The following is a 26,229-nucleotide window of genomic DNA, read 5'->3' as shown; positions in this document are numbered from 1 at the left end:
TACAATGAATTATCTATTTTATTTCTAGACAATTCCTTATTGTTACCTCATTCAATTAAAAATAAATCATGAAAATAAAACGTTACCACATTAAATTTAAAATGAATCATCAAAATATTAAATTTTGAATAAAAAAGAAAGTTTGTAAAACAGGTTAAACGATTAAATACTATAACTGAAAAATAAAATCCATAAAAATATATAATTTGTTAGTTTTGTACAAAAAATAAAATATGTAAAGATAAACTTGGTTACTACGTAACAGTATGATAAATAACAATCACATAATATGGATATTAGATTAAATGACAACTAAAACTAAGTGGCATTACAAGTAGACTGAATAGGTTTGACCATTATTTTGTTTGATGACTTTATGAAGCAAAATATATTATATATATGATTGTAAATGACATTGCACATATTGAACATACTGTATAAATCCCCCTTTTTCTTTTAAAGAACAGTAAGTGTAATGAAAGAATTTGGGATTCAATTTTTTTTTCAACACTAAAAAGTGCGCCAGAGTATTTCCATCTTTAGCACATTCTCCTATAAACAACAAATTACACAGAATTCCTCATTTTAAGTACTCATAAAGAAATATCCATAATCAGAGGATAAAAACCAGCTATTTTCTACTCATCATGGATGTCATTTATAATTGATTAAAAAGTTCGCATTTGGCAATAAATAGAATTTTGATTGGCAGTACATCTATAATGTATCTATGAATATTATAACTGAATATACATGTATGAATAAAATATTACTATTATCCATACGTACATGTAGTAAAACACTAATATAGAATAATTTTTTCAACTCAAGTTTACCATGGGAGCATTTCATGAAATCTATAGTCAGTGGTTTTCACCGACTATTTGTTATAAGCTACTGAAATCCTTGCCTCTGATTGGCTAAGAGCAAATTTGTCAGTAAAAATAACTGGTAAGATGATTCATAAAAAACTCCCCAGATCAACTAGTTCTGATCAGATATTTTATATCATTCCATTCCCTATTATTATTTTTCAAAGGCAAGTATTAATTATCTCAGAATGCAGAATAATAATAATAATATAGAGTATTTCTAAAGCGCCAAATCCACATTGATTATGTGCTCAAGGCGCTGAAATATACTTGGTATATCATTATTACCCCGGCTGTAGCTGAGCGGCCATATAGGCGCTAAAGCATTCAAGGAATAAATCCTACCGGGTACCCATTCAGCTCACCTGGGTCGAGTGCAGCACAATGTGGATAAATTTCTTGCCGAAGGAAATTACGCCATGGCTGGGATTCGAACCCACGACCCTCTGTTTCAAAGTCCGAAGACTAATCCACTGGGCCACAACGCTCCAGAATGTGTGATCTGGGGCCCGTAACACAAAGCTTTGCAATGATCGTAGAACATTTTTCTACGATTGATTGCATCGACTACAATACAGAATCAAACGTTAAAATCAAGTGTATGATTGATTGCAAAACCTCTGTGTTACTTGGCCCTGGCAAGTTAAAATCCGTAAACAAATTTGAGAACTACCATTACTAATATAAACATAAGTTCGATTTAAGTTTATCATATTTATCAGAACATCTATAAATATGTTTCAATGCAGAGACTCTCAGCAAATACCTTGCCTGAAACATGTGTATTTTCCTTTTTTATTGATTTAAATGATTGATATATTGGGTTTTAGATAGATAAGATAAGATAAGATAAGATTAGATAGATAGATTGATTGATGATTGATTGATTGATAGATAGATAGATAGAATTACTCCATATTATTCAAGTCATATTTTTCTCATTCAGCCAGTAATATATCATTGCTTGGTAGGTGCCCAGTCTGGTTCACATATTTAATCCAGATTTTCAATTTTGATCTGGCATTAGTCACTGGTTGGTTACACGACGTAATTCCGAATCTTCGTAATTCCGAAGGTTCTTTATTCCGAAGGTTCGTAATTCCGAAACACGCAAATTGCCTATACCTCGATGTTTGTTAATCCGAAAACGTAAAAGGGTTCGTTAATCCGAACATTTGTGGCGTTATTTGGAAGGTTCGATAATCCGAAAGCGAAATAAGGTTCGTTAATCCGAAAACGAAATAAGGTTTGTTGTTCCGAAGGTTCGTTAGTCCGAAAACGAAATAAGGTTCGTTAATCATTACATTTTCCGACTAACGAACCTTCGGAATTACGAACCTCATTTCGTTTTCGGATTAATGAACCTTCGGAATTACGAACCTCACTTTGTTTTCGGACTAACGAACCTTCGGAAATACGAACGTTCGGAATAACGAACCTTCGGAATATTCGAACCTTCGGAATAACGAAGCTTCGGAATTACGAATGTATGCGCACTGGTTATATGATGTTTGGTTTCATTATCCAGCAAAAACTTCATGGAGGCCAAGCCATCCGTGACCTAAGCTCATGTCGATCCTTTAAAAACATGAATTTTAGCAACATGCACATCAAGCAGCAGAAACAGCAGTATTTTAGCTTTGATCTCGACGTCTTCCGCTGGAATTCTTGGTCAGATGGCAGCAACACATTTGTTGACTTCACATTTGCTGTACGTAATCGCTAATTTCAACCAAAATCAAGAAGAGTTTACGGTGGACTGAGACTCTAATTCTGAGAATTTGAATGATGAAATCAAGATCGAAGCTGAAATAAAACTGTTCCTGATGCTCGATGTGGTTGAAAAAAATTTCATGTGAAGACTCGATATTCGGGAATTGATTCAGCCATTTTGGTGAAATTATTTTAACATTGCGGGGTGCAAAAGTGCACTATCTAGCGCTAGCCTGCACTGAGCGAGGCCAGGCTTTTTGGTGCTGCAGCGGCAATGTTGTGCAGTACAGAACATGGTTCTTGAGTTCCGGGCCGATTCCAGGACCGGGAAAACCTTTTTGCTAACCTTCCGGTGCGGGTTCAAGCCAGATTTTTCTTCCAGGCCCCAATGTTACATTTGGTTTAATTTGAAGTAAATAAAATCAACCGATCAGGGTTTCTTTCATAAACACTTGTTATAATAACAAATGCATTTATATAACAAGTTTTTACTATCAGCCAATCAGATTGAAGGATTTCACTAGCTTTTAACTGTTATTGTAAATTTGTTATTATAAGAAGTTTAATGAAACAGCCCCCTGAACTCGATCGTCATGACTTACTTGGCAGTGCATAGTTTTATATACAATTTTCTATTTGTACAGATTTGGAGTAAAAAGTTTCTGGCGAATAGCATTTAACAAACTTGATAGGATTATGAAATGAAAGGCAGTCAATAATTGAGGTATTGTATTGAACTTCACCAGAATGAAATATCTGGAGGGAAAAAATTGTGTTCCACCGTGGCAAAAACTTGATTCTATTCTACTTCCAACCTTATGGCTCATATAAAAAAAAAAACACTTTCAAAATTAACAAAATATTAAACTTTGGATCTCAACACAAAAAAAATTATTTTACTATTTCAAAATGAATGGTTTTGTGGCATTTTACCAAGAGTTTTTGTAGTTTCTTTGTATTACAATTATCATTGAATGCATTATCCCACTTGTTTTTGTGATGTAATTTCAACCTCTATGATTGATTACGTAAGATAAATAATTGTAAAATTGCCAGGCACTTTTGCATGTCATAGCCACTACGTCATTAAGAAAGAAGTTATGACAGGTTCGGAGGTGTCATAAATATTTAGTAAGGTTTTTGTACCCGATCTTGGTAAAGAGGGCTTCGTGAAACGGTAGCGGACAAGTAGCTCACTATCTCCGATTTAGTCAAGAAGTTAGACTTATGACGGTGTTGAGAAACGAAACAAAAGTTATGTTGTTATTTTCAACCCACACAGATGAACTATCATGATTGTTCTTTCAAAATTAGTTTAAAGGCAATTTCATATAAATATATGTTTGTCCAACCCCATTATACAGTAACTGGGACTGGCCTGAAACGATTCATCCAAATTTCTACTTTATATGAAAGTTGAAATGCTCTTAAATAATCATGGATTGAGCAAATGAAGCAATGTAGAAAAAATTGGGGTTGAAAAATGTACAGAATGGCGGGCTATTTTCTGAAATTTCCCTCACGCTAATTAAAACACATGGGGCGGTGTTCTGATAAATAAACCTTGGTTTAACCCTAGTCTAAACTAGAATTTAAAAAAAAACACCTCTATGGAGTGCTGGCCTCATAATATTTCTTCCAAAATTTGCGACAATTATAATGTAACAATTAATAAATTAGAATTCATAAAATTTTTGCATTTTCCTGTTCTTCCCATTTCAAAACTCTATTAAAGTTTGACAACTTTTTTGAAGCAGGATAAGAAAAATTTTCAATCAGTGAATAAGTTGACAACTGGCACTCCATAAAATTATGGTCTAAATAACCTAGGTTTAACTGCACCATGGCGATCAGAACACCACCTTCAGATTAATTGGGATAGAATACTTTGGAAGTATAAAAATTCCAATAAATTTGAACTCCTCGGTTAGTAAATGCGTTAATTAACAATGAAGTTAAGAATAGATGAAAATGAAAAAAAATAAAGTGAGTTAGCATTCTTTGACTATACTCTGACACTCTAAAACCCAGACTAGAATATTTAGGTATGTATGGTTGATGCAGGTAGGGGGGGGTGAGTTTGATTTTATTTAAATTAAAGTTATTTCAAAAATGAAACTAAAGTTATAACAGCATTAAAAAAAATCAAAATACCATTTGCTAATGTATGAAATATACCTACAGAAGATATAAAATGCACTAAAAATATCACCCCTGGGTATTAAAGTATCAGAGCAAGCTAAAGAATGCTAATTTGTGCTGAAGATGTCTAGATAAAAAAAAGACAAACACTTTGAGGAAATGATTTTTTTGTTTTACAAAACAAAAGCAAAACAATTCAACTACTGTCAACTCTGCTCTCATCAAAACAACGATGAATTAAAAAATAAAAATGAAAAATGTAAGAATGATGGACTACAAATTCATTGGAGATGGGGAGGAAGCCATCCCCAATTTTCAAATATATATATGACATTTTATGATATTAAATTTTGTTTAAAGTTTTACCAATCTGTTCTTTTTATTAAATTCATGTAACATTTTTTTTTTCATCTTCATCTTCACATTTATATTTCTTTTGCCTTTTCTTTCTTTGATTTGTTTACGTTTTGCTTCACTTCAGACTAGTTAATCAAGGGATCTTTCTATTTTAATCATCAAATATGAGTATGCAGAGTTGACTGTATACATATGAACATTCAACTCAGACTATTTAAAAAATAGCACTTTCGAAAAAAATCGAAATGAACTCAACACGGGAACATCCAACATATTAGAACTTCTAAAATAGAACTTGAGGAAAATTGAAGAAATTCAGCTTTGGCATGCATTTGAATCCCACCTGAAATTTCTTCCAATCAGCCTTGCACAAGGAATCTGAACTGCAGTCCTCGTCCGACTTTGCTTGAACTTTTGACCGTACTTGGAACTTGAACCTTGTTTGACCTTTGACCATGCTCATGGTATTCACCATCATCTGCATTGCTGTGAAAGTCCATAGTATGTTTAAAATCCTAGATTCTTCATACAAAGTAGATCCGGAAATGCAGCATTATCTTGATTCCTGATGACCACCTTGCAGAGCTTTAAGGATCTATGGCACGTGCATCTGTTCATGGCACTTGGAGAGCTCCAGAAGGAGCAAGAAAACGCATGTTTCCACTAGGATAAGCCTGAAGCCAATGGCAGGGTTGATGATATTCTTGTAAGACGCTCAGAGACATCATATAGCTATGAAGCATGGAATAAATCTTCAAGAGCATTAGCATCCAGCCCATCTGGACACATTTCCAGCAGCTGACAGGGTTGATGATATTCCTGTAAGACACCCAGAGACATCATAGATGTATAGACCTTGGTATAATCCAAAAATCCAGACAAGCCTGAAGCAAATGTCAGTGCTGACGATATCCTTGTAAGACACTCAGAGACATCAAAGATGTCTGATGCAAGGTATAAATGAGAGGCATATCACCTGTTGACTGAAGAAAAGTTTGTTGTGGTTACTTTGCTACATTCCTAGCCACGGGAACCAGAATGCAGCATGTTTCTGTAGAATCACACAATTTAAATGTAGCATATCCCAGGGTGAATAGACAAATATCCATCAAGAACGATCAACAAAACAAAACATATCTCTGATAAGATTGTCAAATGCATCCATCACCCTATTAGTCTTTGGAAGTCTCTTGCAAGGTCAGCATTTGCTCACACAGACGGCCATTACCATTACTGGTGAATGCAATTCTTAAGCACACACATATCCAATGGGGTTATCACAATTCTGTGATACAGTCATTCAAATTACACAGGAGCCAAATCCCTGTTGAGGTTGAGTGGCAGTTGCCTGGATGAGAACATCCTTGGGTGAAGGAACAGGTTACTGTAAAAAGTCTTTCTCCTTCAATTTGGCCTCAGGAAACGTAGGTGCTCCAGAAGGCGGAAGGTCATCATCCGCATCTCTACTAAATGTTAGAATTCTTGAATGTAAGAGATATCCTCAGCGTCCCCAGAAGAAAACCAGTCATAATCAATCTGTAATCTGCCCATATTTTTGGTTGTAACAGTTCCACCAAATTGACTGTTGACTTGTACATCTTCAACTTACATCGTTTCATGAACCATTTCACTCTGTTCTCTTAGAACCTAGCACCTCATAACCATTCCACATGAATGGGTGGGCTATACGTGATAGATCAGTCGGTAGAGCAGGGTTTCGGATTCCGGTGACCCGGGTTCGTTTCCCACTTGTTGCGCTATAGTGTCCTTTGGTAATGCATTGATCCTCATTACCAGGTCCCTTGGAGAGGACACAAGCTGTCAATCCTCAGGTTGCTTATTTACAAGCATTTGGTAATCAGGTAAAAATTCACCACCATCATATATCCACATGCAGTTCTTACATCTTTGGTTGATCTTTGTCCTTACTTTATATAAAAGAAGATACTGGTTATGATTGCCATGGGGTCGAGTCTGCAAGGAAATTGACAAAACACTGACTTAGGGATGGTCTCAAAAGCGCAGGTTTTGTATATGAGGATGCTTGAAGATCTCATCTAGGAGTTCACTCTCAGTAGGTTCTTGAAGATCGTCCCTGAAAGAACAAAAGATGGGATAGGTATTTCTGCAGGAGCTCAACATTGGCCAAGTTTCAAAGGGAGTGTTTTATTAAATTTGTATTCAAATTAATATATATGACTAAATTTATCTTTAAAATAACTTAAATTACTTTATTACTGATAAGGAAAAGTTTTGACAAGCAAAAGAAAAGGGCAATTTTTTTTTAAACTTACATTTTGCTCTATCTCTTCAAAGACTCTCTCCCTGTCTTTCACTCCTGACTTTTCGCATTTCCTAGGAGGAAGCTCTCTACAACGCACCGATTCCTTTGAAAATGCAAGTCAAATCACAATGGAGAGCTGAGAGGGTTTTGCCAAAAGCTGATGGACATGGACCGGGACAGCATCGGAATCTCGACTCTGGACGACATATTTGCAATTGCTTGGAATCTTCAGATGATCTGCTGTCCCAGTACGCCAACTTTCGACAAACGCCTCTCAGCTCTCCATTGTGATTTTAATTGCATTTTTAAAGGTCAAGTCCACCCCAGAAAATCATTGATTTGAATAGAGAAAAATCAAACTAGCATAACGCTGAAAATTTCATCAAAATTGGATGTAAAATAAGAAAGTTATGACATTTTAAAGTTTCGCTTATTTTTCACAAAACAGTTATATGCACAACTCAGTGAAATGCAAATGAGACAGACGATGATGTCCCTCACTCACTATTTCTTTTGTTTTTTATTGTTTGAATTATACAATATTTCATTTTTTTTACAGAATTGACAATAAGGACCAACTTGACTGAACAATATAGTATCAAACAATGCTAATTCCACATGTTTAGGGATAAATTAATAGTTGTTTCACTTGACAATAAGGTTAAAATTAGAATATTTCATATAATAAAATACAAAAGAAATAGTGAGTGTATGACGTCATCAGTCTCCTCATTTGCATACCGACCAGGATGTGCATAGGACTGTTGTGTGAAATTAAGCACAACTTTAAAATGTCATAACTTTCTTATTTTACATCCGATTTTGATGAAATTTTCAGTGTTATGCTTTGTGGATTTTTCTCTTTTTATTCAAATCAACTTCTGGTTGGGGTGGACTTGTCCTTTAAAGGAATTGATGCGTTGTAGAGAGTTTCCCCATAGTAAAAGCGAAAACTACCTATTGTTTTTTTTTCTCTGTCCATTATCTCTTCCCCTCTCTCTCTCTCTGTCTTTCTCCCCCCCCCCCCTCTCCAAAACCCCACTTACCTAAACATAGTATGTACAGACATTAGATAAGCTGTAGGTCTATTGCCCTCTTCTAAAGATTGCTGTTGCCTCTTCTGGCTTCGATCCCAGGATGTGATGAAGTTCTTTTAAAAGAAGGTAAGATAGTCACAAATGTATTATTATAGATATTACTTCACCATTATCATAATCATCATCATCATCATCACCACCATCACCCTCATCATAATCATCATCCTACGTTCATAATCTTCATCATCACCACCATCATCATAATCATCACCACCATCATCATCATTACCATCATCATCATCATCACCACCACCATAATCATCATCACCATCACCACCACCACATCCCTCAACATCATCACCATCACCATCATCATAATCACCCTCATCATCTTCATCATCATCACCTTCACCATCACTATCATCATTACCATCATCATATCATCATCACCTTCATCATCATCATCACAATCACCATCATCATCATCATCGCCATCATCACCACCATCATCACCATCACCATCATCATCATCATCACCATCATCATCACCTCAATCGCCATCATCATCATCATCACAATCACCATCATAATCATCATCATCATCATTACCAACCCAATCACCATCATCACCACCTTCATCACCTCAATCACCATCATCATCATAATCATCATCATTACCACCACCATCACCAACCCAATCACCATCATAATCATTATCACCACCATCATCATCACCTCAATCGCCATCATCATCATCACAATCACCATCATCATCACCATCATCATCACCATCATCATCATCATAATCATCATCATTACCACCACCATCACCAACCCAATCACCATCATCATCATCATCACCACCATCATCCTCATCACCATCATCATCATCATCACCGCCACCATCATCATCATCCTCATCCTCATCACCATCATCGTCATCATCACCATCATCACCATCATCACCACCAAAATCTTTATCATCATCACCATCATCACCATCATCATCGTCATCATCACCATCATCATCATCTCACCTCTAGAATGATTGCAGTAAATACATTGAGGCAAACTAATACCGATGTAAAGTACCAAGCGATGAAATACATCTGGGACCATCTAGGACAAGAAGATAACAGAACAATTCAATACTAAATTAGATGTTTCATGTAAATCACTGAAAAAAGATAAAATCTTGCTTTCTGATCAATAATGCATTTGTCGAGCTGAAACAGTTCCATTATCATATAACAATTTCACTTAAAGCAGATACGAACCAATAGCGCCATCTTGAGTCCTCAAGTACTCCTGACCAAGTTTCCTGACCCATAATGCTAGTGTAGTCTAGTAATATAGACCCACTTGAATGGTAATGTTAATTAACTACGGTAATCAATACATTTACACTGCAATAATTATGTTACCAAGTAGCAAAATAATTACTTTTCCTCTCAAAACATTTTAATTTTTCCATAAAAATACAATTATAGGTCAATTTATTCTCTGTAGTATTAGCAGATATCTGAAAACATATTTTAAGACTACATATTTATAACACACAGTCAACAGGAGACCACAAACAGTTCACTCCCCCTTGAAGGGGTATTAATGTTAACTATCTGATAATAGAATGAACTTCTTTATATGACAAGTTCAAGTTGGACTTTAAACCCAAAGTCAGTTGTGGTAACAATAAAAATGAGTTTGAACAAAATAAAATGAACTGACCACCAAAATATTTGTATGTGTAAATAAAAAGTATGTGCCAAATTCTTCTGATAGAAAATGTGTAATTGCTGAGAAATTGAAAAAACAAGCATGGCATTGCAGCCTCTTGTCAGGTCTTTTTTTTTTCCAAGCAATAATAATACACTGTCCCACATGTGCTTATCTGTGTTGGTGACCACCAGTAGTGGTCATTTTTCAGTTTAGACATTGTAACTTCACAAAGATGGGTTTATGTAGGTAAATCTGGGGGCGTTCACACAAGAGTCATGCTTCAATTCTGACACTCACAGCCTTTCAGTAAGATTTGACAAATGCAGTGAATCCCTTTTATACTATACTGCATGCAACTGGGAATTTAAACTGCGGCTCTAAGTCACACTTAAATCTTTGTGAACCCCCCCCCCCCCGATCTAGATCTACCGTGACATGGTGGCAATTTACTTTGATTTTAAATACATTCTCATCAAATCACAGTTGTTGCAACAATAATCCTTCAAGGCCCAGTTATGTCGTTCCGTGCAAGCCTTGCGTGTGACTTGCAGGTGACTGTTTTTGCTACCAGCAGGACGCCCGCATTGACAGTATCTCACACGTATCTCGCAAGCAGTTGCCCGCAGGAGCGCATGCAAGTCCGATTTGCACGCAGAAAAGTTATGAATTTGCTCAAAACTTTGTTGCGGGTGAGTTGCGAGTTGCAGGTGGAAGCGCCGTGGTGTAGCAGTTCTGACTCTCGCCTTGTAATCAGAAGGTCGTGTGTTCGAATCCCACCATGGCCTTTTTTCCTTTGGCAAGGTGTCAATCCACACTTTGCCACTCTCACCCAGGTGCTAATTGGGTACCGGTGGAAAACAACCGTCATTGTGGTTGGTTTAGCAAGTGTGCGCCTAACAGGCTGCTTGAGAAGCTATGAATCCAGTGACCGGGTGATAATAATTGTGAAGCACTTTGAGCATTCTTAGATAGATAAACCGCTATATAAAAGCCAATTATTATTTATATTATTATTAACCACCCGCAACTCCCCCACAAGGCTTGCATTAGTCCAGATTAGACCTTGTTGTTTGGAAGGGAAGATGAGTGGATTGGCGCTGATTAGAGATTGGGAGACATGTGCCCTCTATTTTAGCTTTGGGAAAGGGCACTTCCAAACAACAAGGTCCAATCTGGACTAGGCTTGCATGGAACAATGTGACAGACCCTTTATCTCTGAAGCTTACCTATTAACTGTTTGCGAGTACGCTGCCAGGAAGACGTGCCAGTTATTTACAACCATGATGTCCCACAGGACAACAATGGCCGACTGAAAAACAAACACGAGAGAACGTTACATATCACATTTCTAACTACAATTTTTTATTAATGCACACAATTTTTCAAGATTTTCCTACAAGACAAGAATTTCAAAACCAGAAAGTCTAAAAAATGTTATTGTTTTTCATTCGCTTTCCACCTGCATGTCAGGTTCTGAACATTTCATCAGTGGTCACCCGAACCGTCGCATCTCACATACGACGGTGCAAACCCGTTTCAGAGAAAATCGACATCGAAGTTTACTATAATTTTCACACTTAGTTCCCCAGCCTAACAACATATTCAATGCTAGAAAAATACATGGTTGGAAAGACCAAGACAATTGCTTGACATTGGTATCCTTATTTTTACACAAAACTAAGGATCAGAGAAAATATCGCAAAAGAGCTAAATGCTTGTAATTTCGGTTTGAACGACTTTCCTAGAAATTTTTCCCAGAAATTTTTCGATATTTAGTTATGAATAGAATAGGACTTTCATTTTCTGCAAAAATCTCAAAATCTATTTTTTTTTTAAAACCAAAACTGACTGATACGACGGTTCAGATGAACGCCGACGATTTATATGGTAATTAAATGTGATATACATGTATCACATTTCTACATAAATCTTTTTTTCCATGCTTATATTTCAGATTTTCATCAAGAATAGAAATTCAAAAAAACATACAATTATATTGGTTATATCATTCACTTTCCACATTTATTTCAGGGTATGAAAATTTATAAGGTTTATTTTTGTGATATACAAGAAGGTTAAGTGAGGGAATAAACAATAAACATCCCATTTCTATATACACTATTATTTTCTTCGTGTAAATATTTCAAGATTTTTTTTACCAGACAGGAAATTCAAGAGTGTATTTTAATGAGTAATAATAATGACATTTAGTATTTATGAGGTGCTGATTTTATAAATTGCCTATTCAATGTCACACTATACATTACCCCAATTTTACTGCTTTTTCTTTCACTTTGCACATGTAGGTCAAGGACTGAATATTTATGGAGGTGTTTAAATTCAATATAGTGAAAAATAAAACCATGATGAAAGACTTGATTTAAACAAACCCACCTTTTCAATGTCTAGATATCAGTTGTGGGTTGGTCTATGTGGAGGTGCACATCTGAGTTACGTTAAGTTTGTTACTTTAAACTTTGTTTTGAATTCATTCAGACTACTTTTATTTTCCCCGGTAGTTTAATTGATAGGCAGAAAACTGAGCGCTTAGAAACGTCTGTATTAAGCACCCTACAAATGTTATTATTATTACTATTATTATTATTAACAATACGTTATAAAGACCTCAATGTCTTTATTACAAACAAATTTTAACATGATATTAAAAGGGTCTGAGGGTCTAATATAATAACAACGATGAAAGGAATAATTTATATTCTGACGTGCTTAATACTTTTGTTTCTAATCACACAATTTCCAAAAAAATTAGGAAAAACAAGAGTTAATTTGGCATGGTAAAGCCACCATACTTACAGCAAAATCATCAAAATTGTTTGCATAGTAATTCAGCTGCTCATAGGTCCCACACTTTGGAATTTGCCTGCAAGATAGAAAGGGAAAAACATTTGGATGTTGTCTTGTAGAACCTTGCGATGATGCTTGGCACCACCCTTTTCAAGACCCTTTCCTCCTTTTCCGCGACCTTTTTCGTGATAGCTTGGATGTTGTCTCGTAGAACCTTGCAATTCTTGTTCTTTCCTATACTTTTCTAAGTAAAAGGGAACAGCGAGTAATTCATAGAGGTGCCTTTTCTTCCTGGTTTTCTGTACTTTCAGGAGTGCCCCAAGGAAGTGTCTTGGCACCAGTCCTTTTAAATACGTTCATTGATGATATTCTTGTCCAAACTCAATCACCATGCGTCCTCTTTGCGTATGATGCTCTATACTGTATCAACCCATTTTCACCGCAAACGATAGCCACATATTGCAAAACGACCTGAACAGAATTAACAAATGGAGCCTCATCAACAAAATGAGCATCAATATCAGCAAATCCAAAGTTATGCGAATCACGTGGTCACGAAACCCAGGAATTCCAAATTACTTTCTCAATAACACTCGCCTTGAACAAGTCACTCAATATAAATATAAAGGTATCATTTTGAATCACAAACTGACAAGGCACAACCACATAGACTGTGTCATCCGCAAAGCTAATCGCATGCTTGGTTTTATTTTATCTGTCTCCAATTCTCTATCTCCCCATTCTGTTTTTTCTTTATTTAAGACAATTGTTATCCCACTAATGGAGTATGGTCAGCCAGCATGGCATCTACACATGAAAACACTTTCAAGTAAATTAGAGAATGTACAGAGACGGGCTACTCGTGTAATTTTGAAACAAATGACATATGAAAGTAGAATTAGGGTTTTGGGCTGGCAATCTCTCAAGTCAAGAAGAAATTTTGTTTGATGTTGCAAAGTCATTGTTTGGGATTATGGAATGTAACACTGTTAAACTTTCCATTAGTATAAATCCCAGACATGTCGACACTGTAAGATTCGTTCACCTCCTGGCCAGGACTCAGCGACTACATTGCTCTACAATCAACGTATTTCCCTGTTATTGGGTAGAGTTGCCCGAGTTCCTGTGCTCGAGAGTGGTCATAACTGCTCTGTCAACGTGGCTGGCACAGTTTAAAAGAATTATTCTCGTACTGTGTACTTTGGTGTGATTTTTTTTTTAACCTGTTTTTTTTTTTTTATATTCAACTAGTAAGTAGGCCTGCCAGTAAAATTATATAGATTAGTGGCTGAATTTCTAATTTAATTTACATGTTTACTCTGCACTTAAAACCTAGTACTTATAGCTCCATATTTTTACTCATAACTAACTCATTTATAATATTATTTAGACAGTTATGGGTTTTTCCAAAGTTAAACAGATCCAAACAATGTATAAATTATTTTAATATTTTGAATTCATGTATGTATATGGTTATAACCACTGGAAGTGGGGCAGAAGGCGTATTGCCACCACAGTTATTCATTTACCTATTTCTCCCCCTGGCATTCCAGTGGTTAATCTCTATTTCTGTTGTTCAATCTTTGATATTTGAATTGTTTATATTGCTTATGCAATTTTCATTTTGCCAAATAAATTATAATGAGAATTTAAAAACAATATTGATTAATGATGATGATAATAATGACAATGAATAAGCAAACATTTTCCATCATAATGAATAACATACATATTATTCTAATTCACATATAAATTATACTTGGAAAATTTTCTTTTCTTCTTTTTTAATCTTTGAAATCAAAGAGCTAATACCATTCGAAAATGACATGCTGCACATGATCGAGAACCTGGGCTTCAGAAAAAAATCACCAAGCCAGTTCCAACACAGACTTAAAGAAGACACCTGTAACATCAAAAGGTCCCAGAAATTGCTAATCCCTGCTGACAAGACCTGAAACCTCTACGAGATGGACCAACCTTTATACAACAAACTCCTGCTGGACAACATAACCAACTTTTACCAATCTTCCAGCATCAAATCAGAGAATGGTATCGACACCGAAGCACGGGCAATCGCTGCTGACTTAAAGATTGACGAAAGAATGGAGACTATGGCACAGAAGCAAGCCTTCATCACCCTAAAGGACCACAAGGACAATTTTAAAAACGCACTTCCATGCAGACTCATCAACCGTGCAAAAAAGCGAAACCGGGAGAATCAGTAAATCAATACTCGACAATATCAACAATGCCGTCAGAAGGGCGACGTGTGTAAGCCAATGGCGGATAACCAGTACCGTTATCGAGTGGTTCAAGAACATAAACGAGAAAGAGAAACATACTTTCATCAGCTTCCACGTGATCAGGTTTTACCCATCCATATCTGAAAAACTACTGAGAAAGGCCATCGAATTCGCAAAGGAGTACATAAACATCCCAGCCAGAGACATAAAGCTTATCATGCACGCGAGGAAGTCCGTCCTGTTCGACAAAGACGCCCCATGGAAGAAAAAGGATAACGGGAGCCTGTTCGACGTCACAATGGGCAGCTTTGACGGAGCTGAAATCTGCGAACTTGTGGGCCTCCACAATCATGAATATGCATAAAAAGAATAAGATAATCAATAAAAGCCTATTATGATACTAATTCAGGATAAAGGAGGCAACAATGACCTCCAATATCACTCTTATCTAGAAATCAAGTGTTAATATGTTTGGAGGAGAGTTAAATGTGTGCTAGACAATAAAGAATAATAGTACCTAAACTAGTAACAAAGTACATTAACATCATAGTAAGATGATTCATCAACTCATGGAATATTCCTGAAATTATTTATAAAAATTATAATTGTCCAGCCAAGAGAGATCTCTATTTAGGCCATACTGAAAACTTCTGCTATGAATAATGGCTCGTAGCTCAGTGAGTTTTCTCTCATCTGCGGATTTATAGCCTCCTCCGAAAAGAACGATTTTGAGATCGATAAGAGTGATTTTCTTTGTTGAGGTGCTCGGCTACCGGGAAACCATCTCGGTGTTGTCGTATAGTAGACCTGTGATTATTGAATCTTAACCTAAATTTAGCACTGGTTTCCCCAATGTATGTTACATCTGGGCAATTAGCAAAGAGGAAGCAATAAAGAATATTACTTGAATCGGAGTTGTGGTTGGGAGGTTTGATTGCATAACCAGTGGGGAGATGTACTGAGCTGTCTGTTATGATGTGCGGACATATTTAAACAAGTGGAATGCCTCTGGCCGTCTCACCTGCATCACGCGATTCAATATAGCAGCAGTGCTGATTTTGAAAACTACTATAACTCGCACAAGATGTTCAGTGATACTTGGTTACTCTTATTTCCACGTTTTATGAACTAGACCAATACACTTATAGAGATATGATGGCAATTCAACAAATACCCCCAACGTGGCCAAAGTTCTTTGACCTTACATGACCTTTGACCTTGATCATGTGACCTGAAACTCGCACAGGATGTTCAGTGATACTTGATTACTATTATGTCCAAGTTTTATGAACTAGACCAACACACTTTCAAATTTATGGCTGTAATTCAACAAATACCCCAATTTGGCCAAAGTTCATTGACCCTAAATGACCTTTGACCTTGATCATGTGACCTGAAACTTGCACAGGATGTTCAGTAATACTTGATTACTATTATGTCCAAGTTTCATGAATCAGATCCATAAACTTTCAAAGTTATGATGGTAATTCAACAGATACCCCCAATTCGGCCAAAGTTCATTGACCCTAAATGACCTTTGACCTTGGTCATGTGACGTGAAACTCATGCAGGATGTTCAGTGATACTTGATTAACCTTATGTATAAGTTTCATGAACTAGGTCCATATATTTTCTAAGTTATGATGACATTTCAAAAACTTAACCTTAGGTTAAGATTTTGATGTTGATTCCCCCAACATGGTCTAAGTTCATTGACCCTAAATGACCTTTGACCTTGGTCATGTGACATGAAACTCAGGCAGGATGTTCAGTAATACTTGATTAACCTTATGGCCAAGTTTCATGAACTAGGTCCATATACTTTCTAAGTTATGCTGTCATTTCAAAAACTTAACCTCAGGTTAAGATTTGGTGTTGACGCCGCCGCCGCCGTCGGAAAAGCGGCGCCTATAGTCTCACTCTGCTATGCAGGTGAGACAAAAAGGGCTTTTCCACAGGGTTGGTTACCCTTTGGTGGAGGGGGTCCGGTAGCCGATTCTTCACGAGCAATCTTTTAAGATCTTTTTTAAGATCTTTTAAGATGAAGTTAGTCAGTAAAATCACTTACAAAACTCTGCCACTTGCCCCTCCCCTCCCGCTCACCTAACCACTACCACCATTCATATAATCAAAAGGATGTCTGAATGTGGACTTACGTGACGTCTGTGATATTAGGGGGTTGTGGGCTCTGATCTCGAAAGATTTCCATTCCAAGGATCGCAAACACATAGTAGATTACCTGCAAGAGAAATAGAGGAAAATTGGTGTAAATAAAACACACAATATCTTGCCTGATCAATACAAATCCAAGCACGGACTGGGATGAAAATTTCAGGATATAATCTTTGTCTGTAGATTTTCTAATAAAATATATCAGACAAGTGCTCAAAGATTTTATTTTAAAGACCTACTGCTTTGGTTACAAGTACAAAAATATAAGGTATACTTGCATTATTGTCTAACATGCCAAATCATACTATAGTTTGGTAATTGTTGAATTATTTTTTACCATAATACCTCTGTCTCATTTGCTCTATGGCGAGTCGAAAACAGCCGTTTTATTCATTTTTATTCAAACCACCTATATTTAGCTGGTACAAAAATGTTAAAACGGCTGTTTTCGACTCGCTGTACGGCCGCCGTAGAACAAATGTGACTGAGGTATTAATTCTCTGCAAAATTCAAATACATAATTCTGAGATATCTGGCAACCTTTGCAATACAGATGTTATAATTATTATCATTATCTATATAGGGTATTTTAGCGATGCATTAAAAAAGCATATTTTGGTCTGCATCAAAGCGACAGGAGTTGCTGAATCAAATTTTTCCCTCTTTTTTTTTGGGGGGGGGGGGTGGGATAGATAATAATTATATTGGATGGCTTAATTTCATGGAATACCAGAAATATTACACTCGTTAGGGCCAATATTTCACTCATCTCTGATTTGTGGAGTATTTGCCCTAAACTCTTGGAATGTTTCTGGCATCCCACTAAGAGCCATCCAATATGATATATTACTATCATCATCATCAATAATAATAATAATTTAGTTGTTATATAGCACATTTCAGACCTGTAAGGACTCTCAATGCACTTTGCAGACATAAATTATACAATATAATTAGAACTGCGGAAATTACTTAATATTACAACTAAACAACATTAACATTAATCAATAACATATGGCTAAAGTATAGGGAATTATCTAATTGAATGCTTCATTAAATAGAAATGTTTCAAGCTGGGATTTGAAAAGTCCAGGATTATTTTGTGATCGGAGAGTACTGGGGAGGGAATTCCAAAGGGTTGGGGCACTGTAGGAGAAGGATCTTCAGCCAAGCGTCCTTGAGGGGGTGTATGGAGGAACAAGTTCAGAAATATATTGAGGGGCAAGACCGTGGACAGGAATAAGTGTTATTAAAAGGATCGATTGTCAACTTACCACTAGGATGCCAAGAAAGGCTCGTAGATTTCTAACCAGATCCAGCATCGTACTAATCACAATGGCCATGGTCTGTAAAAAACAAAATTAAGCAAGGGATTACAGCAAATTGGCAATTTCTGTTGCCAATTTGACACCCCTCCATAACTTTGTATTAATAATGATAAAAGGTCAATTTTCCATGCTCTGATCTCTATGCCCATCATACATAAATTTGTTATTCTTTAATGCTTATAAATATGTTTTAGTATGCTTTAATGCTTATAAATATAGATATAAATTTCTCATGTTCTTCCTTAATCTTGTAATAGTTGCTTTGTTCATATTTACAAATCATATATACATAAATCTCTACGATTATGTTAATATTCTGATGAAGCTTTATTATTAGTGCTTGTACATGTATAACTTTGTAAATATTGTTATGAAAAATAAAACCTTCAAAAATCTGAATATAAATATGCTGCATTTCATTCAAATTGGCAGGTCTAATATAATGAAACACCTTCAATAGGAATGAAGCTTTACAACAAAGACAGTTGCCAATTTTCATTGAAAACAAAATTGGTATCACAGGCCTAAAGAATTTCCCATAGACTCGTGTGTTAAAGTGGCACTTTAAAAAAATTCATAATTCTATCCAGTCAACCAGCTCATTTTTAAAATAAATCGGCATTTATGAAGACTACACCTGACAGGATCAAATTCATCACTTGAAAGAGTAAAATGGCCCTAATTCTTCCGCCAGTAAAAAAATAGTTTCAAAGTGGTGATACATCTTTCCAGTTTGGAAAAAGGAAGTTCAGTAGGTACCCTCCCTAGAATCAGTGTTAGATTGTCAATCACATTCATTCATTTTTGTCAATCAGCAATATCAAATTTAAAAATTGAGAATGGGTTGGCTCGAATGAATATCTTTTGCCTGCCAGTTGTAATTAGGCCTGTGAAACCAATTGTACTCTTCAAAGATTGCCAATTTGAAGATATACTTTCCTAATGCACCAGCACAAGCACAAAATAAGAGATATGAATTCAAGGTGCATTGCTCAATGATATTTGAAAAACCATAACTGCTATCATTCTTATCAAGACTGTCTTCAATTTGGACTTAACAAATAACTGAAATGCCAAGTTAGGGTAACATTGAAAGGCCTTCAGCAACATGACCAATGGATATCGAAGTTGGCGACAGAGAGCGAGTTGGCTCAGTCGGTAAAGTGTCTGCCTGTCGAACCAAAGATCGTGGGTTCGAGTCCACCCCGGGCTGATGACTGAAGCCAGTGCATTGTGTGTAAATGTCTCTCCCCTGTTTCATAGATGCAGGCTATGTTACAATGGAAAACACTCCGTCCCTTGGATAGGACGTTAAATGGAGGCCCCATGTAGAGGAGAGTCACTACCTTTGTATGTTAAGAACCCACTGCACTATTCGAATAAGAGTAGGGGGAAACCCCGGTGTAGTGGTTCACCTGCATTCCCCCAACCAGTTATATCGGGAGGAGAGACCTGCGGGTCACAGTTCCGTGTGCGCGCCCTTCTAGGCGACCCAGATAGGCTGGCTCCTCCAAAAATGCGCCTTTGAATGTCTTTGACAGATACATGGCGCTATACATATGCTGTGCATCATCATCATCATATCAAATTTTATTATCATAGAGGTGCCGTGGCCGAGTGGTCTAAAGCGCCCGAGTATACATGGAAAGTCCGGGTCACTGTACCTACATGTATGCCCGTGAGCAAGGCAGTTAATTGGCAATGCTCTTTTATCCTGCATTCCAATAAATGAAAATGTTATATGCATTCTTGGTAACTAGGTGTGCACTTGCTTTAAAAATAAAAATAAAAATAAAAAATAAAGCTGATATTTTCTTAATAATCCAGGATAGATTGTCTAAAATTCACTATACACTTATATTTGCCAATTGTTGCATATCTCATAATAATATTGCAAAAATTATTATTTATTAAATGATTTGCAACAATAACTTACACCCCATATTTTACATAATAATTTACAATTTACTTAAGGACAATTTAACACAAAACTATTAGAATTATGCATGAATAAAGAATAAGAAGTGCATTTGCAAGACAAAAATGTAAGCTTGGTAAATACAAGAAAGAGTTGTCAAATTCGGTGGATTCACAATATGGTGCGCCATCTATCCGTTGCAGCGGACAGGCCAAATTTCTAACTTCAGGGTCGACACCGGACGGCAGCGCACAGTGCGAATGTACTGTGATGCTTCAAAAGTGAAAACGATTTGGCAAAAGCGGAAGAAGAATTCCCTGAAAACTCTCTCCCACCTCCTGGGCCCCATTTCATAAAAAGTTGTTTTAATAGCAACTCTTGCTAGAATGTCAACTTACAATTGAAAAGCCAATCAGGAAGTAGAATTTTCAATTGTTGTGGTAGTTGACATTCCAGCAAGGGTTACTATCAAAACAACTTTTTATGAAATGGGGTCCTGGACCCTTGTAAACAGCATATGCAAGCCGGTCGAGCCGCGTCGGCCAACGCAGCATAATGGTATGCATGCACTAGCATATAACAGCTGCAATAGATGTGGACTTTTCCCATGAGGCACTTGGAATTTCAGCCTGTTCGCTGCAACCGATAGATGGCGCACTGTATTGTGAATCCACCGAATTGGTTTAACTTACTGTAAAATGTGTAACAATCCTGAAAAGCCGGAAGGTGATAAGAATGTTTATTATCCTGACAAGATCGTACATTGCATAGCCGATGGTGTTATCTCTGTCAAAAAAGGTAGAAATCAGATTTATCATAACAAATATGAAATGAATCCAGATGATTGTATAACCTATGTAGTTATCTCTGTCAAAATAAAGATGGAAATCATATGAATCATTTCACATATGTAATGAATCCTGATTTACAATTTACAGGGTTCCCAGCTTTTCAAGAAAACAAAAATCCCTGATTTTTCCCTGATGAAGTTTAAAAATTCCCATAGAATTATGTAAACCCATTCCCAGTTTCGCATGTTTTCTAAGTTGTTGCAGTGAATTACATGTATTCTCAGTATAAGAACAATAATGTAAAACTAATTAGTATTATTACACAGGCATGTAATGGCCTCCCTTCTCCCCATACAGACATCCTTACCTCACCTTATACAGAAAGAGGTTGATTCAAGGCAATCCAATTACATATCATTAAATTACAATGGATATATAGCCGAGTCTGACGGACTACCGTGCTTTCGACTTTTGGGTCGATCAAAATTCCCTGATTTTTCCCCTCATTTGAGGCATTTTTCCCTGATTTGAGGTATTTTTCTTTATCAAAGTCCCTGATATTTCCCTGACTGGAAAAACGTAAAATAATTTTCCCTGATGGGCTGGGAACCCTGCATTTACTTAGATTTAAAGGACAAGTCCACCCCAACAAAAAATTGATTTGAATAAGAATAAAAAGAATCCAACAAGCAAACATAATAATTTCATCAACATCAGATGTAAAATAAGAAAGTTAAGACATTTTAAAGTTTTGCTTAATTTCACTAATCAGTTATATGCACATACCGGTCGGTATGCAAATGAGTGACCTGATGACATCACTCACTCACTATTTCTTTTGTATTTTATTATATGAAAGATTCTAATTTTCTCCCCATTGTCCTGTGAAATAAAGTTTTATTTCTTCCTGAACATGTGGAATTACCATTGTTTAACAATTTATGGTTCAGTCAAGTTGGTCCTTATTGTCAAATCTGTAAAAATTGAAATATTGTATAATTCAAACAATAAAAAACAAAAAAAATAATGAGTGTGGGACATCATCAATTTTCTCATTTGCATGAGACTAATTTGTGCATATAACTGTTTTGTGAAAAATAACCGAAATTTTAAAATGTCATAACTTTCTTATTTTACACCCGATTTTGATGAAATTTTCAATGTTATGCTTGCTTGATTTTTCTCTTTTGATTCTAATAAACATTTTTCTGGGGTGAACTTGACCTTTAATGAACAATTGAAATCACAAACAGTGTTCCTACGTTTGACATTCACTCATTGGGGATGTGATATGACCATGTATTGATTTTACGGCTGGTGATAACAAACATATGGTAAATCAACTGGAGCATTTCATGAAACAAACAGTCACTGATTCTCACCGACTATTGTTACAAGCTACTGAAATCCTTGCATCTGATTGGCTCAGAGCAAATTTGTCAGCGAAAATCATTGGCAGGATGCTTAATGAAATACTCTACTGAAGACCAAATCATGTAACCAATGTTGGTATCTCTGTCCAACTAAAAGGGGGGGGGGGGAGTTAGATTAACAAATATGTAATAAATCCTGATTTACAATGCACTTAGTTTTTAATAGAACAACTTCTGGTGGCCATCATGGTCTCCTGTAGCCCCCAGCTAGTTTGAGGTCTGTTCACATTATTGGCATGGGGGTGGGGGATGTATGGTATGGTTTTTTTGGGGGGGTTTGGTTAATGACATTATTATTGTTTATTCTCGTGTTGATGTTGAAAAAAAGTAATACTTACGGAAAAGTTCGAGATCCTTCCATCGAAAGATATAATATCTCTGCTACCTGGGATTGGTGGTGAATGTAAAGATAAAAAATGCACTGGCTATTCATATAACTTTCAAACAAGTCAAATGCCTCTGACAGTCTCGCCTGCCATATGTGATTCAATATAGCAGCAGTGCTGACTTTGAAAACAACTATTGAATAATAATTATTCACAAAGAACACAATTCACATGATAATAAAAAATATTATGCTCATTGATCCTAAATGAATTTTGACCTTGATCATGTGACCTAAGACTCGTACAAGACAGTCAGTGGTACCTGACTGTGATTACCCTCAATTCCACATTTCATGGACTGGATCCATAAACTTAAAGGACAAGTCCACGCCAAGAAAAAGTTGATTTGAATAAAAAGAGAAAAATCCAAAAAGCATAACATTGAAAATTTCATCAAAATTATATAGATGCAAAATAAGAAAGTTATGATATTTTAAAGTTTCAGCTTAATTTCACAAAATAGTAATATGCACATCCCGGTCGGTATGCAAATGAGGAGACTGATGATGTCATCCAATCACTATTTCTTTTGTATTTCATGATATGAAATATGAAATATTCTAATATTCTCCTCATTGTCAAGTGAAACCATGACTAATTCCTCCCTGAACATGTGGAATTAACTTTGTTGGTCCTTGTTGTCAAATCTGTAAAAAATGAAATATTGTACAATTCAAACAATAAAAAACAATAGTGAGTTAGTTTAATTTTTCACTATTCATTTCGAATCAACATTTTTCTGGTATGGACTTGACATTTACGGTTATGGTGGCAATTCAGAAACTTACACTTGGTTAAGATTTCGATAATGATTCCCACAACTTGGTCTATATGCACTGACCATAAATGACCTTTGTCATGTGACCTGAAACTCAGGCAGGACGTTCAGTAATACTTGAGTACACTTATGTCCAAGTTTCATGAACGAGCTCCACATACTTTGTAAGTTATGATGACATTTCAAAAACTTAACCTTGGTTACGATTTCAATGTTGACGACACCGCCCCCATCAGAAAAGCGGTGCCAATAGTCTCCCTCTGCTAAGACAACAAAAATTATGTAATCATCCTGACGTGACACACCTTTAACTGTGTCAATAGGTGGTATTCTAGTTAAGCTGAGACCAAATCCAAAGAAAAACCCTCATTTCTATAGAATGATAAATAACCCTCCTCATGACGGCAAAATATATAATCCCTTTAGAAAATATAGCTGTCAGGGAAATGAAACGTTATATTCAACCATTCAACTTCTATGCAGAGAATATAATGAAATATAGAATGACACCAATCTGTGTTGGACACCGTAAATTTAACAAACACAATAACACTGATAGGTGCTAAACACCATAGAGTTAATGATGGTGTAAAATGATCGGTGCAGTCCTCTCACACCATGTGCCCATTTCACAAAACTTGTTATAATAACAGTTTAAAGGTACTGAAATCATTGGATTCGATTAGCTAAAGTTATCTTAAGATATTGCGCATTTTTTATTATAACAAGTCTGGATGGACCCTGGTGAAGTGTTAACACCACTATATTTGCAGTGTAAAGACTTACTAGTAAGACAGCTGTGAAGAGGGCATCAAGGACGTTGGTTATAGAAGATTTGAAACACCTCCAGCCGAGAGCCCAAAATTTCAGCATCTAAAGAGGAGATAATGGAAATGGCATTAGACTCTGTCATTAATATCCCCAGAATAATGAAGATAAAATGGCAAGAAAACATTCGTAATGAAGAGGTCTTAGACAAGACCAAATTGGAGAAACTGGGCGCGACAATAATGAGAAAATGGAAATTCATTGGGCACACGTTAAGGGGGAACTTTCAAGCGTGTGCAACACGGCATTGACCTGGGCACCAGAAGGGAAAAGGAAAAGGGGCAGGCCGAAAAAAACTTGGTGGCGACCCGTTGAAAAAGAAAGGACCCTGGCTGGATGGAGGTCATGGGAAGAAGCCAGAGCTGTGGCCTCTGATAGGCAAAGGTGGAGACGTTTGGTGGAGGCCCTCTGTGCCACTTGGCACCACTAGGCATCTGGAGGATAGATAACATGTAATTTACATCTGCAAATAAGATATTCCATTCAAATACAATTTTATTTTATTTCCATTTATATTTTGAATGATTGTCCAAAGAGTCAGAAAGCGGAAAACAATTCCCCACTCAATATGTTTATACCACACTTATTATGTTACCAAGCGGCAAAATAAGTACTTTTCTTTAAAAACATTTGGATTTCACTGTATGAATACAATCATAGGCTAATTCATTCTCTGCATTGTTGATGGTTATCTCAAGATGTTTATTTCAGACTAGTTATTTATAACACACAGTCAATGACAGACCACATCAGTATTGGTCCGTTCACTCCCACTTAAGTGTCAAATGAGCTGACATATTAAGCTTGTACCGTTAGAGGTATCTGTCCCGATTGGCTATCCATCATTAACCCTAAATAGACTGGGCTATTTCGGCTGATTCAGCCCCCCCTTATGATCTCGGCTGTCGATAGCGCGATCGCGACGTAACCCATGGCATTATCTACAGAACTATATCAAATTCTGTGAAAAATTTAATTGCTCATTAAATATGTTAATTTATGCGTAAAATCTTAAGTTTGCTCTAATTAACAAAATAATGGCCCTAAAATGCTCATTTTTGTTTCACATACTCTTTATAGGCATCTGATTAAATCTAATTTAAAAAAATGTCAACATCACATTTATTTTTATATGTATTTTATTGTTCTCTAAATTTCTTATGTATTTCATTGTTTTTTTACTTTTGTTTTTTATTGTTTTTTCAATGGAAATTGTCAGAGACTTTATTTTGACCATAAACAAGATAAAATTAATTGATTTTAAGCAGTAAAAGGAAAAATAATGATACATTTAAAGAATTTTGGCTAAAAACACTATTTGCATTGGATTTGTACATAAACTCACGTTTTTGAGCAATTTGGGGTCTGCATGCACTTATGAAATGTTGCATAATTTCGATGCCGCGTACCCGGGGGTCACAAT

The 26,229-nt window shown here is 36.1% G+C and overlaps 1 protein-coding gene across 1 annotated transcript in view; it reads right to left on the bottom strand.

The window, feature by feature from the left end:
* Positions 1 to 1,672: 1,672 nt before the first annotated feature.
* Positions 1,673 to 26,229, bottom strand: part of LOC129282892 (two pore channel protein 2-like) — a 52,242-nt gene continuing 27,685 nt past the window's right edge. Inside the window, exons 15-24 of the mRNA XM_064114823.1 lie at positions 24,765 to 24,851; positions 23,153 to 23,199; positions 21,283 to 21,376; positions 18,619 to 18,690; positions 17,329 to 17,411; positions 12,939 to 13,005; positions 11,351 to 11,433; positions 9,443 to 9,524; positions 8,415 to 8,518; positions 1,673 to 7,179 (exon numbers count right to left, since the gene is read on the bottom strand). Of these exons, the coding sequence (XP_063970893.1) occupies positions 7,098 to 7,179; positions 8,415 to 8,518; positions 9,443 to 9,524; positions 11,351 to 11,433; positions 12,939 to 13,005; positions 17,329 to 17,411; positions 18,619 to 18,690; positions 21,283 to 21,376; positions 23,153 to 23,199; positions 24,765 to 24,851 (801 nt within the window). The 3' untranslated portion in view covers positions 1,673 to 7,097. The remainder of the gene's footprint in view (positions 7,180 to 8,414; positions 8,519 to 9,442; positions 9,525 to 11,350; positions 11,434 to 12,938; positions 13,006 to 17,328; positions 17,412 to 18,618; positions 18,691 to 21,282; positions 21,377 to 23,152; positions 23,200 to 24,764; positions 24,852 to 26,229) is intronic.

Source organism: Lytechinus pictus, unplaced genomic scaffold (genome assembly GCF_037042905.1).
Source record: "Lytechinus pictus isolate F3 Inbred unplaced genomic scaffold, Lp3.0 scaffold_20, whole genome shotgun sequence".
Taxonomy (NCBI): Eukaryota; Metazoa; Echinodermata; class Echinoidea; order Temnopleuroida; family Toxopneustidae; genus Lytechinus; species Lytechinus pictus.
This window is presented reverse-complemented; position numbering and strand designations above follow the sequence as displayed.